The 18811-nt window shown below is 37.4% G+C and overlaps 2 protein-coding genes across 3 annotated transcripts in view; both read right to left on the reverse strand.

Moving 5' to 3' along the window:
- Positions 1-102: 102 nt before the first annotated feature.
- LOC128247009 (zinc finger protein 436-like) lies at positions 103-2668 on the reverse strand. Its single transcript, XM_052977773.1, has one exon. The coding sequence runs from the start codon at positions 2540-2542 to the stop codon at positions 1880-1882; it is 663 nt and encodes a 220-aa protein (XP_052833733.1). The 5' UTR covers positions 2543-2668; the 3' UTR covers positions 103-1879.
- A 119-nt stretch (positions 2669-2787) lies between these two features.
- The window catches only part of LOC106881504 (zinc finger protein 271-like), a 26033-nt gene continuing 10009 nt past the window's right edge, over positions 2788-18811 (reverse strand). The window contains exon 2 of one of the 2 annotated variants that reach the window (XM_052977771.1): positions 2788-5572. In XM_052977771.1, the coding sequence (XP_052833731.1) occupies positions 3327-5198 (1872 nt within the window). In that variant the 5' untranslated portion in view covers positions 5199-5572 and the 3' untranslated portion in view covers positions 2788-3326. Of the gene's footprint in view, positions 5573-15353; positions 17441-18811 lie in introns of those variants that run through there. The other variant, XM_052977772.1, reaches the window with a different exon arrangement.

The raw sequence follows: 18811 nt of genomic DNA on the forward strand, positions 1-18811 counted from the left end.
CTGGGATCCAGAACTATCGTGGGGAAAAATTTCGTATGTGGAACACAAAATTTTTTTCCCACAAGAGTTCCAGACACGAGTTATGAACTCATTTGCATACAGCCAATCAAAGTTCAACTATCAAACTAATTTATGAGTGCATAACAAGTGATGGGCGATAGAATAAGGTCACTTGGGTAAGGAATGACCATGCTTCTTTCCTCTTTTAATAATGCTTATTATTAAGGCGGCGAGCTGGCAGAACCGTTAGCACACTGGGCTAAATGCTTAGCGGTATTTCGCCTGTCTTTACGTTCTGAGTTCAAATTCCGCTGAGGTCAACTTTGCCTTTCATCCTTTCAGGGTCGATAAATTAAGTACCAGTCGCATACTGGAGTCAATCTAATCGACTGGCCCCCTTCCCCGAAATTTTGGGCCTTGTGCCTTGAGTAGAAAAGAATAATGTTTGTTGTTCTTGTCCTTGTTTCAACCATGGCTGCCTCTGTGTAGTTATTTGTATTGTTGTTTACCTTGTAAAACAGTAAGGGGAAAGGGTTGCTAGCACACTCTCCCCAATGGGACCCTAACAAAAATCCAATAATAGGTATAGATGCAAATCTATCTAATTACTTGTCTCCTAAAATCAGGCATAACTTGGCGAAATTTCATGTTGGTTCTTTGTTCCAACTTCCTGTCCATGACAAAATCAGACTACAGTATACATGTGATCACATAAACACAAATTTCATTTAATTGTTTACATAGTGAAATCACATTTTTTCATGAATGTACTGAGATTTGCACCAAAATTCTCACTTAAATATGGCTAGGCTATTTAGGGCCATTTTGGTGTCATTTGCCATAAAAATTCTCAGCTGGATTTGGGTGGTTTAAAACAAAAGGGTTAAACTCCATTCCTATAACATCAACGACTAAGGCAAATAAGAAGGTGTTAAAAACTGATCCATTGTGAGCTCCTACCAGCATACTGAATGCATTGCTATATGTATTACTGACTTTCACCTTATAGAAAACAGCACAGTACACAGCTTGGAAGTTTCTCTCTCCAGTCATTCGTCTATCCCTAGCTTCCACGACAACTGCCAGATACAAGACAGAGGGTTGCAGTCAAGTAAGTTCTCCATGCTGACATATATACAATAAAAAAACAAAACCTAAAACAATTAGCTCAGTGTAAACAATGCCATGAAATAGAATCAAAAGGCAAATAAAGTTATATTAAATACCACACAAAAGAAATTCATCATTTACTGAAACTATTATTGACAACCTGAATTTTCACATTGATACAGTTACTGTAGCAAATGAATACCTACACATTTCGTTAAGTGAATCCTTTGAAGGTATGAATGGCCACAGATATCACATTCATATGGTTTCTCTGTGTAGGAATATGAATATGCATAGTTAACTGACTTGTTCTACAGAAAGTTATCCCATGGATAACGCACACACATGGCTTCTCTCTTGTATGAATGAGTGTGTGTGTAGTTAAGTGACCATTTTGAGAGAATGATTTACACAGATATGTCAGTGGTATGGCTCCTTCGTTCTATGATTTTATTTGTGTTAAGCAGTCATATATTGAAAACAATTTACCACAGTGATGTGTTTCCTATCCTGTGTGAATATGTTTGTGTTTAGTCAAAGAGCTCTTTACATAGAAAGATTTGCCACAGATGTCACAACGATACTTCACCATGTCGAAGGAATGTTATGCCACAGATATGACAGCAATATGGTCTTTCTCCTGTATGTACATGTTTGTGGTCAATCAGATGCTGATTTTGAATTGCCACAGATTTCACAGTGATACGGTTTCTCTCCTGTATGAATTCGTTTATGTCTAATTAAACTGCTATTTACAGAGAATGATTTATCAGATATCACAATATGGTTTCTCCCCTGTGTGAATATGCTGGTGTATCCTTAAGTGACTACTTCCAGTAAATGATTTACCACAAACATCACAATGATATGGCTTCTCTCCTGTATGAATTCGTTTGTGTTCAGTTAGGTTTCCATTACGAGAGAATGATCTACCACAAATATTGCAACGATATGGTTTCTCTCCTGTATGAATTCGTTTATGTCTAATTAAACTGCTATTTACAGAGAATGATTTATCACAGATATCACAATATGGTTTCTCCCCTGTATGAATACGTTTGTGATTAGTTAAATTGCCCCTTAAGGAGAATGATTTACCACAGATATCACAACGATATGGTTTCTCTCCTGTATGAGTATGTTTGTGTTTAGTTCGTTTTCTATTCTGTGAGAATGATTTACCACAGATATCACAATATGGTTTCTCCCCTGTATGAATACGTTTGTGATTAGTTAAATTGCCCCTTAAGGAGAATGATTTACCACAGATATCACAACGATATGGTTTCTCTCTTGTATGAATATGTTTGTGTTTAGTTAAGTGACTACTTACAGGGATGTAAACACACCACCATCGGTTGTCAAGCGATGTTGGGGTGGGGGGACAAACATATACACACACACATATATATATATATATATATACATACATACATACGACAGGCTTTTTTCAGTTTCCGTCCACTCACAGGGCTTTGGTCGGCCCGAGGCAATAGTAGAAGACATTTGCTCAAGGTGCCACGCAGTGGGAATGAACCCGTAACCATGTCATTAGTAAGCAAGCTACTTACCACACAGCTACTCTTGCACCTATATGCAACAATAATGATACATGCAGCATATCAAACATCAAATGAAGAATGTTCCTGGCTTTGGGTAAAAGAAAATACAATAGGATTAGTTAATTATGATTTTATTCAACATATTCCCCTCTCAGATTCACACACTTATTGCAGTGGTCCTTCAGTTTTTCTAAGCCCTGCAAAAGAACTCAGAAGGTTGGGCCTCCAACCAGGCCTTTGCAATATCCTTAAAGCCAGGAACTTTTCAGTATTCCTTCATAGATATATCAGGGATAGATGCCCAGTCATTTTAATAACAACAAATTTATTTTTTATCAAAATTCACAATGTGTATATCCATATTCTCATGATACAGAGGAAGCAGTATTTCTGTTCATCATCTTTATTAATTTAATGTCACATTCTCTTTAAAGACAAAATTATTTACAATACATACATTGTGTGAGTCTATTGACAGTTTGGAATGTGTTACTGGTTGGAACCCCCAGGTTTCCTGTCCTGAAATTGTTTGGTTAAGATATCATGCTGATATAGTTTCTCTTTGTATGAATATGGCTTCTTTCTTATATGACTTTGTGTTAAGCAATTATACTGAAAGAATGATTTACCACAGATACCCCAGCAATGTGGCTACTATCCTGTGTGAATACATTTGTGTTTAGTCAAGGAGCTCTTTACATAGAAAGATTTGCCACAGATGTCACAATGATACGGTTTCTCTCCTGTGTGGATGCGTTTGTGAATAGTTACTTCACCACTTCGAAGGAATGATTTGCCACAGATATTACAGCAATACGGTCTTTCTCCTGTATGTATACGTTTGTGCTCAACCAGATGATGCTTTTGAGAGAATGATTTACCACAAATATTACAGCAATAAGGTCTCTCCCCTGTATGAATGCGTTTGTGCTTAGTTACGCTGCTGCTTACAGAGAATGATTTACCACAAATATCACAGCAATAAGGCTTCTCTCCTGTGTGAATACGTTTGTGATCAGTTACGTTGCTGCTTGCAGAGAATGATTTACCACAAATATCACAGCAATAAGGCTTCTCTCCCGTGTGAATACATTTGTGTGTCGTTAAGCTACTACTTCCAGTAAATGATTTACCACAAACATCACACTGATATGGCTTCTCACCTGTATGTACACGTCTGTGTTTAGTTAACTTACAATTAAGAGAGAATGATTTGCCACAGATATCACATTGATATGGTTTCTCTCCTGTGTGAATACGTTTGTGGATAGTTAAGCTGCTGCTTACAGAGAATAATTTTCCACAAATATCACAGCAATAAGGTTTCTCTCCTGTATGGATGCGTTTGTGTTTAATCAAGGAACTTTGTATACAGAAACATTTTCCACAAATGTTGCAATGATATGGTTTCTCTCCTGAGTGGATGTGTTTGTGAATAGTCACATCACCACGTCGAAGGAATGATTTGCCACAGATATTACAGCAATATGGTTTTTCTCCTGTATGTACATGTTTGTGGTCAATCAGATGATGCTTTTCAGAGAATAATTTACCACAAATATCACAGCAATAAGGTTTCTCTCCCGTGTGAATACGTTTGTGTGTCGTTAAGCTTCCATTCTGAGAGAATGATTTACCACAAACATCACACTGATATGGCTTCTCTCCTGTATGAATACGTTTGTGTTCAGTTAGGTGTGGATTATGAGAGCACGATTTACCACAGATATCACAATGATATAGCTTTTCTCCTGTATGTATACGTCTGTGTTTAGTTAAATTACAATTAAGAGAGAATGATTTGCCACAGATATCACATTGATATGGCTTCTCTCCCATGTGAATACGTTTGTGCTTAGTTAATTCGCTGCTTACAGAGAATGATTTACCACAAATATCACAGCAATAAGGTTTCTCTCCCGTGTGAATACGTTTGTGCTTAGTTAATTCGCTGCTTATAGAGAATGATTTACCACAAATATCACAGCAATAAGGTTTCTCTCCTGTATGGATGCGTTTGTGAATAGTCACATCACCACGTCGAAGGAATGATTTCCCACAAACATCACAGTGATATGGTTTCTCTCCAGTATGACTTCTTATGTGTTCAGTTAAATGGTGATTTTGCAAGAATGATCTACCACAGATATTACAGTGATATGGTTTCTCTCCTGTATGAATACGTTTGTGTCTAGTTATGCTACTAGTTGCAGAGAACGATTTACCACAGATATTACAACTAAATGGTTTCTGTTCTGTATGAATATATTTGTGTTTATTTAAGTAATCATTTAGAGAGAATGAACTACCACAGATATCACAGTGATATGGTTTCTCTCCTCTATGAACAATACGTTTGTGTCTGCTGAGGCTAGACTTATGAGCAAATGATTTACCACAGACATCACAATTATATGGTTCCTCTCCTGTATGAGTGTATTTGTGTGTTGTTAATGTACGACTGTTAGAGAATAATTTCCCACAAATATCATAGTGGTGTGGTGTTTTCGCTTTCTCTTTATTCATATCACTACACAAATCAATTCTTTTCAACTGTGTTTTATTTAAACTTATTCACACATCATTCAACTTCTATTCTTTTTCTTTTCTCATGACAATATAAAGATGTTTATCTTCTTTACATTTCTATATTTTATTCCTTTTAAATATTTCATCTATGTGATTTTGGTCAGTACATGGATTGGGTTGTAAACTCGTTTTTAAATCTGTCCAAGTTTGATTCAAATGCAAAGTAATGTTGTTTACATTCCAGACAAAAGAATTATGGCTATCAGTCTCAATATGCAAGAAATATTTGCATGTTGTTTGGTATAGATTTGTATAAAATTTTCCTTGAAACTTGAAGATGTAAGAAAAATTTTTCGACACCAATTGTTATTCTGAAATAGAAAAACAACAGTATAAGATACAGGGGTGACTTAAAATAAAAGCATGGAAATGTTTGTATATTTCAGATAGAGATAAACAGTAGAAATAAACATTTACTGGAACAACTGAACTGTTTCCCCCTATTTTCAAGATCTATATGGGATTGTAGATATGTGTGTGTGTAGTGGGCATCTGACTATAAAATTTGCCTCAACAAATTCCATGCAAAGATGGAAGATTGGAAGGTAAATGATGATGATGATTGTAAAATAGTAAATAAATTTAAATATATTAAAATATAAAAGATAAATATTAGTTTAATATGAATTCATCTTTCATGTTAAACAGATTATTGTTTGAATGGATTGAAAGAAAGCCTTCTTTTGGTGGTCTTTATCAATGGTAGCCTTTAGTCAATATCCAGTTGAATTAGGTGTCTGATGAAATGTCAGAAGACAACCATCTCACTTCACTTTTACACACATATATCATTTTATATGAGGATATATTCACGGTGATATGATAAGAATATAAATTTGCGAATTGAATGTATTGATTGTAATATGGAGTCCTATATTAATTTCAACAAGTTTAGAAGTGTTTTGGATGGGGAATATAAAAATCTATATATTGTAAGACTCCCAATGGAATAATCATTACAATGTTAAATTTTTGTAAGACAATATCATCATCATCATCATCACTAAACCTCTAATTTCTATGTTGGCATGAGCTGGCCACCATGTATCTCTTTTGACAGGTTGGCATGAGCTGGCCACCATGTATCTCTTTTGACAGGTTTTCTCTAACTAGAAGCCCTTCCAAATGCCAACCAACTGACACAGTGTATTGGAAGCTGTTTCAATGTGCCACTGGCATAGGCACCTACAAACCTGCAAGATTATAATCAATCACTTGGCTGAAAGAGGTATGTAGAGGACATACCTGTACCACAATTTTACTTAGTATCATGTGATTTCTCAAGCACAGCAAACTGCTAAAAGTCTCAGTCCTTTTCATCTTGTTTGTGAGGCCCAACATCTGAAGATCCTTTCTCACCAATTTATCCCACGTCTTCCTGGGTCTACCTCTTCCACATATTGCCCCACAATTAGAGATCAGCACTTCTTGAGGCAGCTACCCTAATCACATGACCATGCCAGTGCAGTCTTCTCTAATACTACGTCTCATGCCTTGTATAAACAATTTTTCTCTCAAATCACTTACACTCTATCATACATGCATACTGACATTATCCATCCAGTGAAGTATGCTGGTTTCATTTCTTTCAATCCTTTCCATGTCCTCAGAAATTGCAGTCCATGTCTCACTGCCATGTAGCATAGTGTTTGTAAACAAGCATCATACAATCTGCCTTTGTGTGAAGGTGGGGCCCTTTCTTATTAACAGAGGTAGAAGCTCTCTCGACTTTACCCCGGCCCACCTGACAAATGGAAACTATCTGCAACTGCTAAGGACTTCCTGGACATTTCACAGAGTCTATCTTCAATACATGCCTAGTGTTTAATATAACTGCATATCTGCTATATACAAACGCAATTTTCTCTGTCAAGCTTCCTGTGATACCGCTGCACCTCTTACGTGTCCATAGCTTGCACTGGATACACTGTATGGAGTTTCTACTAACACCTTTTCTACATATCAAGCAGGGCCATCTACTTGAATGGATCAATGATTTCTCTCCTTTTCAACTTAAGATTTTGGTCTTTACTAAATTAACTCCAAAGCTCTTTGATTCCAGTTCTCTGGTGTTGCTAGTAATTCAGCAATAAGGACAAGGCCATCAACATAGAGGATCTCCCAAAGGAAATCTGTCTTGAATTCCTTTATGGCCTGGAGGACAATGATAAACAGGAGGGGCTTGAGAACTGATCTTTGGTGAACTCTTGTCTGTACATTAAATTTGTTGCTACATTCATTGCCGACTTTTGCCTTAATGATAGCATCCTTGTACATGTCTTGTACAGCTCTTACCAACCACCTGTCTATCCCTAGCTTTCACATTGCATACCAGATAACAGAATGGGGGAACCTTGATTAAATTCAGCTCATTCTAATGACATCTTCCTGGGATGTCACCATCATCTTCATTTAACATTCACTTTTCTGTGCTTGCATAGATGAAGCAGAATATGTTGAAGCATATTTCCTGTAGCTAGATGCCTCTTGTTGCTAACCCTATTTCCAGAGAAACCACTATTTCCCATGGCCTGACATGTTTTTCCCAGAGGTTATTCTCATTTATTAGCATCACATAATGTCAAGACAAGAGTACACACGAGCACTGACGCGCGGACACACACACACATAACCATAAAAACCATGCCGAAATGGACCGCACTGATGCTGGTGCCATGTAAAAAGCACTCAGTCCTCTCTGATTCGCCAGAATCAGCACGAATGTTAGAGAAGGTTTCTGAGAGCAGGGACGAAGAAAAGCATCCAGTTATTTGTGATGAAAATTTTTGCTGAAGAGTTTAGAGAAGTTTCGATTTGTTTCCTCATAACTTTCTGAAAACTGGATGTATGTTTGTTGAATGTATGCAATAGTACACCATCATTATGGTATACTAGGAAGATAGATTTACTGATTGAGTATATAAATAACCATTGAGAGTGTGAATCTTGGGGCACAGAGAGGTCATTTGACACCAAACACTATTATAAAATGCCTTGCCATCCATCCAACTTTGGACATAATTATCTTTAACATAATACAATAAAGTGTCCTCTGAGGAATACATCTATATGCATTTAGAATACCTATCACATGGCTCCAAACAACCATAATGGTGAAACAAGGGTCAAAACTTGAATATAAATTCATGTTTATTCTTATTTCAGCCTCTCGGTATCTTGTGTAACAGAGGAAATCTTCAAATAATGGCATTGGATTGCTGGGAACTCCACTGTTTCCCTTGTGGTGACCCCAATTCAGGACAGTCATGCAGCCAATTGAGAACTAATGTTCTCCATAGGAGCAATAATGGATTCTCTTTCACCTGCACAGAATGGTCCCACAATCTAGGATGCCATCTGCCTGCACATGCTGGCCATTTTAGTAATTTGCATAAAGTTGGGATGCATCATTACTCATGTGGATTCCCAGATCACAAACTGGGAATATAACCAATCAGCTTGCAGAAATATCGACACATGAAAATTTTCAGCCAATTCTGTGCAAATATGGTTTATAAAAGCAAAGTTCACCAGAATCAACAAAAACAACTCATTCTAATGACATCTTCCTGGAATGTCACCATCATCCTCATTTAACATTCACTTTTCTGTGCTTGCATAGATGAGGCAGAATATGTTGAAGCATATTTTCTGTGGCTAGATGCTTCTTGTTGCTAACCCTATTTCCAGATACTTGGTTTCTGCGTGATCTGTGTTTAACAGAATTACTTTATCTTTAATGCACTTCTCCATGCATGTACCATGAACACTACTGGCAATCATCTATATAATTATGTAAATATTGTGATATATATAACAACTGTAATAATAAATGTTATTTAAAACATGTTTAAATTAGTTTTATATGAGACAACACACAGGCTAAACAATATACCAATATATCAACATCCACATAACTTCTCTCCACATACTAAAATTCACCTACGTCGATATTCACTCTACATACACATCTAGAATGAAATAGAATACATGTCTGCAAGGAAAATAAAGAGAGAGAGGAAATATTTTGTGGTTATAGACATAACATCCCTGTGGGATTAAAAAGAAGACTCATCGGACTTTTATAAAAGAGTAATGTGCCCTATGGAGAGAGTAGGAGGTCTTTAGAGTCTTGTCTGTTCGTAGTTGAAAGTTTACGTCTGTGAATACATTACTTTACTCCCTCTTAGTTAAAATCATATATCCACAACAAAAGGATATAAAAGAATATGTTGGGAAACAGACAGTTACACACTTCATACACAAAAACACAACATATACAGACACATTGCCATACACAAATATGTTTATACCAAAACGTGTATGTGGCCATATGTTTCTAACAATAATGATTCATGTAGCATATCGAACATCTAATGAAGAATCTACTTTGATTGATGATAGAAACATCTTATAGCAAATTTATTTTTTATCAAAATTCACAATGTATATATCTACATTCTCATGACACAGATATGACTATATGTAGAGGAAGCAGTAGTTCTGTTCATCATCTTTATAATTTAATGTCACCAAATTGTTTACAATAAATACAATGTGTGAGTCTATTGACAGTAAGGTGTGTTTCTGGTTGGAATCCCTAAGTTTCCTCTCCTGAAATTGCTTGGTTAAGAGTTCCTATGGGTACAAGAACAAGACCAAACACCTTGTAACTATGTTATGGTGCCATCCAGCATGTCATAGATGGTATTTAAGAACTCAAACGTGAATAAAACAAGATTCACATGCAGTTTGCTGTTGTAAAAGAAATTAAAGCAAATGGCAGAGAAACCAAAAATGACAACAGTGACATAACTTACATATATTTAATCGAAATCAAACCAGATTCAACGACTGGCACCCATGCCAACCTTTCCTTCATTGAGAAGACCTGTTGGGGCAATCGAAATCGTAATTGAACCAAATTCAATGACTGGCACCCGTGCCAGTGGAGCGCTAACAGCACCATCCAAGCATGATCATTGCCAGAGCAGCTGTCTGGCTTCCGTGCCGGTGGCACCATCTGAACGTGATCATTACCAGCGTTGCTTTACTGGCACTTGTGCTGGTGGCACGTAAAAAAACATGAGTGAGGTCGTTGTCAGTAAAAAACACCATTTGAGCGTGGCCGTTGCCAGTACCGCCTGACTGGCCCTCGTGCCGGTGGCATGTAAAAGTACCCACTACATGCTCGGAGTGGTTGGCCTTAGGAAGTGCATCCAGCTGTAGAAACTCTGCCAGATCAGATTGGAGCCTGGTGTAGCCATCTGGTTCGCCAGTCCTCAGTCAAATTGTCCAACTCATGCTAGCATGGAAAGCGGACATTAAACGATGATGATGATGATATTTCATATAACATGAATGCCATACATACATTGATATACAATGAAAACAATCACATTTAGGGAAAAAGCTAATAGTTATTGATGCATGAAATGAAATTCATGGTTTCTAAATTTGTTTTGTTTGCATTTAATGAGGTTGCAAAGAGAAAGACTTGGAGATGCCACTAGAAAAGGTTACTAAATGAAGAGAATGAATGGGAGAACGAGAGTCTGCCGAATGTTGACCCAACAGAGGGAAAAGCACAATTGATGCTATATTTCTGGCAAGACAGCTGCAGGAGAAATACCTAGCCAAAGATAAACCTCTGTACCTGGCTTTTGTTGACATGGAGAAAGCCTTTGACAGGGTCCCCTGATCCCTTATCTGGTGGTCACTGCAGAAACTAGGAATAGATGAGTGATTAATGAGAGCTCCACAAGACATGTACAGGGATGCTGTCAGTAAGGTGAAGGTTGGCAACAAGTACAGTGAAAAATTCTTGGTAGGATCACTTCTCAGTCCCCTCTTATTCATCATAATCCTCCAGGCAATAACAGAGGAATTCAAGACAGGATGCCCTTGGGAGCTTTTCTATGCTGATGACCTTGCTCTAATAACTGAGTCACTATCAGAAGTAGAGGAAAAGTTTTGGGTGTAGAAGCAAAGTCTAGAATCAAAGAGCCTTAAAGTCATTCTAGCAAAAACCAAAGTCTTAATAAGTAGAAAGGCAGACAAACCACAATTCCCCTCAGGTAGATGGCCCTGCTCAATCTGTAGAAAAGGCGTAGGTAGAAACTCCATAAGATGTAGCCAGTGTAAGCTATGGAAACATAAGAGGTGCAGCAATATCAAAGGAAGGCTAACTGGGAAGAGAGTTTTTGTATGTGGCAAAGGCTCAGGGGCAATAAACACTGAAGATGTGCAGAAAACAGCTTCCGTCACATTCCAGGGGGGAAAAACTACAAGTAGTTGATAGCTTCTGTTACCTAGGTGACCAAGTCAGGAGCAGGGGTGGATGTTCTGAGAGCATAGCTGCTAGAATAAGAATAGCCTGGGCAAAGTTCAGAGAGCTCCTATCGCTACTGACAACAAAGGGCAATAAACTGCGCTTGCAAAAACCTGTTGAGTCAAGTGAAGTTGTTGTTGTGGCTGATGACAAAACCGCCTGATTGACACCCGTGTTGGTGACATGTAAAAAAGTACCATTCATGTGTGGTTGACGCCAGTGCCGCCTGATTGGTCCTGTGCTGGTGATACATAAAAAGCACCGTTTGAGCGTGATTGTTGTCAGTGCTGCCTTAATGGCCCTCATGCCGGTGGCATGTAAAAAGCACCCACTACACTCTGAGTAGTTGGCATTAGGAAGGACATCCAGCTGTAGAAACTTTGCCAGATCAGATTGGAGCCTGGTGCAGCCTTCTGGTTTGCCAGCCCTGTCGAACCGTCCAACCCATGCCAGCATGGAAAGCGTACATTAAACGACAATGATGATGATGACACATGTTCAGAAAGATATGATGTAAATAAGTCTTCACTAGTCCCACATTGCTGTCTGAATTTGTTCATAGCGAACATTCATTGCTTTTCAATAATCTGAATGGATGCTGTTGCAGTTTGGATCAAGAAAATTGAGTGAACAGTTGATAACTTCAACTGCACGTTAACCTAAAACAATCCCACAAACATCAAAAACAAGATGAAATGACTGTCACTTCATACTAGTCATCAGATATCTGGTACATATATCCCCTAGCATTTAATTAATGCAAAAAGTTGAATGAGACTGAAGGTTTATGAAAGCAAAATACTGTGACATCATGAACACAATACAGAAAAATTAAAATTTCATTGTACAAAACAAATGATTCTTAAATCAATTTCACAATTTCCTCAGATCTCTCCCCCTTTCTCTAAAATTCATAAACATTTTCACCTTGTCTTATAACTTACATCTTTCTCACTTGTTATGTTTTTCCTCAGCAGTTAAGTCTTACAAGTCTCTCTCTGTCTCACTAGTGTCTTCTTATTGCTATTTCTATTTTGTGAGGCAAAACTGGTTATTTATTTGACCAACAGAAACTGCTTGCGATATCAACGAAACATTTAGTGAGGAAATAACCAGTGAATGGTCAGCTTGAAAATGGTTTAAATGATTTTGCAGTGGAGACCTGAACCTTGAAGATTGTGAGTGTAGTGGACACCCATCTGTCATCGATGACTATCAATTAAAAACCATCATTGAGAAAGATCCATGTAAAACCACTCGAGAACTGGCAAAAGAACTTCAAGTTAGCCAGAAAACTGCCTGCAACCATTTGCATGCGATTGGAGAATCGAAAAAGCTTGACAAATGGGTACCACATGATGTGAATGAAAATCAGAAATTGCGCAGATATGAAATTTGTTTGTCGCTTCTTCTCTGTAACCAGACTGATCCAGTTCTCGACCATATTGTAACATGCAATGACATGTGGATTCTGTACAATAAGAAAAAACTTTCTTTGCAGTGGATGGACCAAAATGAAGCACCAAAAACCTTCCCTAAACCCAAGCTCTCCAAAAAGGTTATGATAACTGGTGGTGTACTCCACTGTAACTTCTTAAAACCAGGAAAACCATTACTGCAGAAACATATTGCCATGAAGTTGCCATAATGAATGAAAAACTGCTACTCCTTTATCCCAGACTGGTCAACAAAAGAGGGACAATCCCTCTTCATGACAATACTCAACCACATGTTACACTAATGACGCTCCAGAAGTTGAGGTAACTTGGCTACAAAGTTCTTCCCCACTCAGCTTATTCCCCAGACATTTCTCCTACCGACTACCACTTTTTCAAGCACCTTGATGGTTTCCGGTAAGAGAAGGAGCTAAAAAATCAAACCTATGTTGAAAGTGCATTCAAAGAATTCATCAGCTTCAGAACTCCAGATTTTAATGTTACCAGAATAAACAAACTTGTAACTCGTTGCCAAAAATATGTTGATTGTAATAGCACTTACTTTGATGAATAAAATTTCTGTATTGTTGAAATATATTGTAATGAATTTCATGTTTCAAAACGTTGTTTACTTTTTACTCAGCCTGATGTGTGTGTGTGTGTGTGTGTGTGTGTGTGTGTCTTATAAATACATGCACACATATCACTCAACACATTTACCTTTTGTTGTATACTGATAATACACATCAAGACACTTTTGAGCCTTCACATGTTCTCTGTAATTACAGCCCACATTTCACTACCAAGTAATATTGCTGTTTGTACACAAGCTTCATACCATTTACCTTTCACTTTGACGAAGAGATCCTTTGTTACCAACAAAAGTAGTAGCTCTTTCAACTTTGCTCAGCCATTTCTTATAAACATCAACTATGTTTACTGACCATCCTCCGCGTCTCATAACAAGGTCTCCTACATTAAAGAAACTATCTACAACACTAAGGTCCTTTCATTCCCGGCTTTGCTTCCTCACCTGATATTTCTTCTTATTTCATTATAGATTCAGCTATAAGAACAAGGTCATCAGCATAAAGAGGCTCCCACTGGAAATCAGTCTTAAACTCCTTTCTTATAGCGTTGTGAACTAAGATAAATAAGAAGGGCCTGAGAACTGAGCCCTGGTGAACTTCTATCTGCCAACTAAATCTGTTGCTTTACACATTACTGAACTTCACCTTACTGACAGCACCACTGCACATGGCTTGGATGTTTCTCACCAGCCATCAGCTAGTCTTCAATTCAGCAGCAACCACCAGATACAAAGTGATATCGAAAAGTTCATGAACTGGTTCTGTAGTGTGCTGCCAACAGAAGGTAGAACATAGTTGCGTGCACAGTGAGAGCTAGCAATGACCTTCATGAGATAGTGTTTCAAGTGACAATGCTGTGTTTACTTCGCAAGTTGTGAAATTTGCATTTTCTTGTGATCACGTGCATGCTGTTGTCTGCAATTTTTATCACGGATAGGAAGTTGGAACAAAATGCAAATGTGAAATTTTGAGTTAAACTTGGGACATCTGCTACAGAGATATTGAGCATGCTTTGGAAAGCATATGGTGACAATGCAATGGATTGTATGCAATGTTTCAAATGGCAGAGGCATTTTAAAAGTGGAAGAATGTTTCTGGAAGACCTGCCGTAAGCTGCACCCCAGGAAATGTGGAGAAAATTCATCAGCTTGTGTATGAGGATTGTCAGACGACAATCAACAACATTGCTGATGTTGTTGGTCTGTCGAATGGGTTCCTGCAGGCAGTCCTAACATCTGGATTCTTCATGAAGACAATGCAACAGATGAGTTACTCAACAAAAACAACATTGTATGGCTTCCACAAACCCCTTTTCGCCAGATTTAGCTCTTATGAAATTCCATCTCCTCCTCAAGATGAAAATGCATCTGAAAGGTCGCTGTTTTAACATCTTTGCCAAGATCCAGAGTGAATCACAGAAGGTCCTTGATTCACTTGCGGAAAACAACTTCCAGGCTGGATTCCAAAAGTGGCAGGAACACTGGGACTGGTGTCTTGCTATGCACGGAGACTATTTCAAAGGAGATGATGTTAAATCTTAGGTAGATAACTTATTCTTTTATTAAACATAACTAGTCCGGCAACATTTTGATACCATTTTGTATGAGACTATAGGATGCTGTCAAAGACTTTCTCCATGTTGACATATACAGAATATAAAACAGAAAAATAAAAATTAAGAAAAATAACTCAGAGAAGGTAGTAGAATGAATTTGGACAATAAAGGCAAATAAAATTATATTAAATAGCAAACAAGATGAATTCATGATTTATTGACACTATCATTGAATGACTTGAAGTTTCACACTGATACTGTCACTGTAATATATGAATAGCAACATGTTTTGATAAGCGAACCCTTCAGGAGAATGATTTGCCACAGACATCACACTCATATGGTTTCTGACTTGTTCAAGAGAAAGATTTACCAAAGATATCACACTGATATCGCTTCTCTCTTGTGTGAATATATTTCTGTTTGGTTTAGTAACCACTTACAGAGAATGTGTTCAGTTAAATGAGCTTCAGGAGAAAGACTTACAGATATCACACTGGTATGGTTACTCCCCTGTGTGAATATGTTTGTGATTAATTAAGGAACTTACTACAGAGAAGCATTTCCCACAGATATCACACTGATAAGGTTTCTCTCCTGTGTGAATACGTATGTGAATAGTTAAATCTCGACTTCGAAGGAATGATTTTCCACAGATAATACAGCGATGTGGTTTCTCTCCTGTATGAATCTGTTTGTGGTTAGTCAGGTTGTGATTTCGAGAAAATGATTTACCACAGATATCACAGTGATATGGATTCTCTCCTGTGTGAACGCGCATGTGAATAGTCAAATCACCACTTCGAAGGAATGTTTTGCTACAGATATTACAACAAAATGGTTTCTCTCCTGTATGAATACGCTTGTGTGTGGTTAAATTGCCCCTTAAAGAGAATGATTTGCCGCAGATATCACAACGATATGGTTTCTCACCTGTATGAATACGTTTGTGGGTTATTAACTTACCATTTACAGAGAATGCTTTCCCACAATCACAGTGATATGGCTTCTCTCCAGTATGAGTTCGTTTGTGTTCAATTACACGTTGATTTTGAGAGAATGATTTACCACAAATATCACAATGATATGGCTTTTCTCCTGTATGAATACGTTTATGTACAGTTAAGCGAGGGTTATGAGAGAATGATTTACCACAGATATCACAGTGGTAAGGTTTCTGTCCTGTGTGGGTATACATGTGAACAGTTAATTCACCATTCTGAGAGAATGATTTACCACAGATATCACACTGATATGGTTTCTCTCCTGTGTGAATATGTCTGTGTGAGGATAACTCCCCAGTTTGAGAGAATGATTTACCACAGATATCACACTGATAAGGTTTCTCACCTGTGTGAATACGTTTGTGTCTCGTTAACTTACCACTTTCAGAGAATGATCTGCCACAGATATCACAGTGATAAGGCTTCTCACCTGTATGACTTCGTTTGTGTTCGGTTAGGTGATGACCTTGAGAAAATGATTTACCACAAATGTCACAATGAAACGGTTTCTCTCCTGTATGGATACGTTTGTGTCTAGTTAAGTGAGGATTATGAAAAAAGGATTTACCACAGATATCACAATGATATGGTTTCTCTCCTGTATGATTAAGTTTGTGTTTAGTTAAGCTACTATTTGCAGAGAAGCATTTATCACAAATATCACAGTGATATGGCTTCTCTCCTGTATGACTACGTTTGTGAATCGTTAAGTTACCAGTTCCAAAGAATGATTTGCCACAGATATCACAATGATATGATTTCTCGCTTGTATGAATATATTTGTGCTTCATTAATTTACGACTTTCAGAGAAGATTTTCCCACAAATATCACAGTCGTGTGATGTTTTCCCTTTCTCTTTATTCATGTCACTATACAAATCAATTCTTTTAAACTATGATTTATATTTAAACTCATTCACACCCTATTCAACTTCCATTGTTTGTCTTTTCTCATAATAATATACAGATGTTTATCTTCTTTACATTTCTATATTTCATTCCTATTAAATATTTCTACTACTGTGATTTTTATCAATATCTGGATTGATTTGTAAACCCCATTTTAATTCAAATGCAAAGTCATCTTGTCCACATTCCAGACAGTCAACAACAGAATAATTGCTATCAACCTCAGTTTATATCATTTGCCGTAGATTTATATAAGGAAAGTTATGTCTTTCCTGTATATGATTTCTCTCGAGTCTTTAAACAATAATAAAAATGCATGATGTATCTGATGTATACAATTTTTGGTGCCAATGTCTGAAATATTAAAGAAACAACAGTATAAGATACAGAAGATACTAAAAATAAAACAGTACAAATTTTAGTATATTTCTTATAGAGATAAACTATGGAAATAAACATTTACCTAAACAAGTGAACTGCATCCCACACTTTTGAAGGTGTATATTATTATACTCAAGAGAAATAAATACATGTATAGAATAAGCATGTATGTGTGGTGAAGACACTTGCTTTCTAACTATGTAATCTTAGGTTCAGTTCCACTGTGTAGTACCTTGGGCATGTGTTTTCTACTATAATCCCAGGGCAATCGAAGTTTTGTGAGTGAATTTCAACAGAGATAACATTTGTGTCGAAGCCTATTGCATCATCATCATCATCATTGCACTGGCAACGATCTCACTCTAATGTCTTTACTCGTGCCACCGGCACAAGTGCCAGGAAGGCGACGCTGGGAACAGATGCCATCATGATTTCGCTTGCCCCAACAGGCCTTCGCAAGCCGAGTGCATATATATATATATATATATATATATATATATATATATATATATATATATGTATACATACATATATATACACACACAGCAGTGAGACATGGGTTCTGACTGCAGAGGACATGCGAAGGTTTGAAAGAAATGAAGTATGCTTCACAGGATGTGCATTGTCAGTGTGCATGTAGAACAGAGTAAAAGCGTCTTGAGAGTAAAGTTGGGCATAAGAAGCATCAGATGTGGTGTGCAAGACAGATGGCTGTGCTGGTATGGTCATGTGATGTGTGTGGACATGGACAACTGAGTAAAGAAGTGCTTATGCCTAACTGTGGAGGGAAAGTGTGGAAGACGTAGACCCAAGAAGACATGGGACAAGATGGTGTAGCATGGTCTTTGAATGTTAGTCTGCATGGAGATGATGACAAGTGACCTTTGGTGATTGGCTGCGCTTGAGCAGATTCATCAAGCCAAGTGAAACCATAGTTGTGGCTGATGCCAGCATCACGTAACTGGCACCTGTGGTTGTGGCATGAAAAAGTATCCATGCAAGTGGAACAGTAAAAGCACTCGTTACACTCTTGGAATGGTTGGTATTAGAAAGGGCATCCAGCCATAGGAACTTTGCCAAATCAGACTGGAATCTGGTGGAGCACTCCAGCTTACAAGTTTCAATCAAACCATCTATATATGAGGCCCCAGAAAATGTGATGTATATGTATGCATATGCGAACACGCACACACACACGTTTAGATAAACATATATATTTTTTACTATTACATATATACATATAAACACACACACATATTCATATATACATACATACGCACATGCATATACAAACCCATATATATATATATATATATATACATATGCACATACATACATACACAC

Source organism: Octopus bimaculoides, chromosome 28 (genome assembly GCF_001194135.2).
Source record: "Octopus bimaculoides isolate UCB-OBI-ISO-001 chromosome 28, ASM119413v2, whole genome shotgun sequence".
Classification (NCBI taxonomy): Eukaryota; Metazoa; Mollusca; class Cephalopoda; order Octopoda; family Octopodidae; genus Octopus; species Octopus bimaculoides.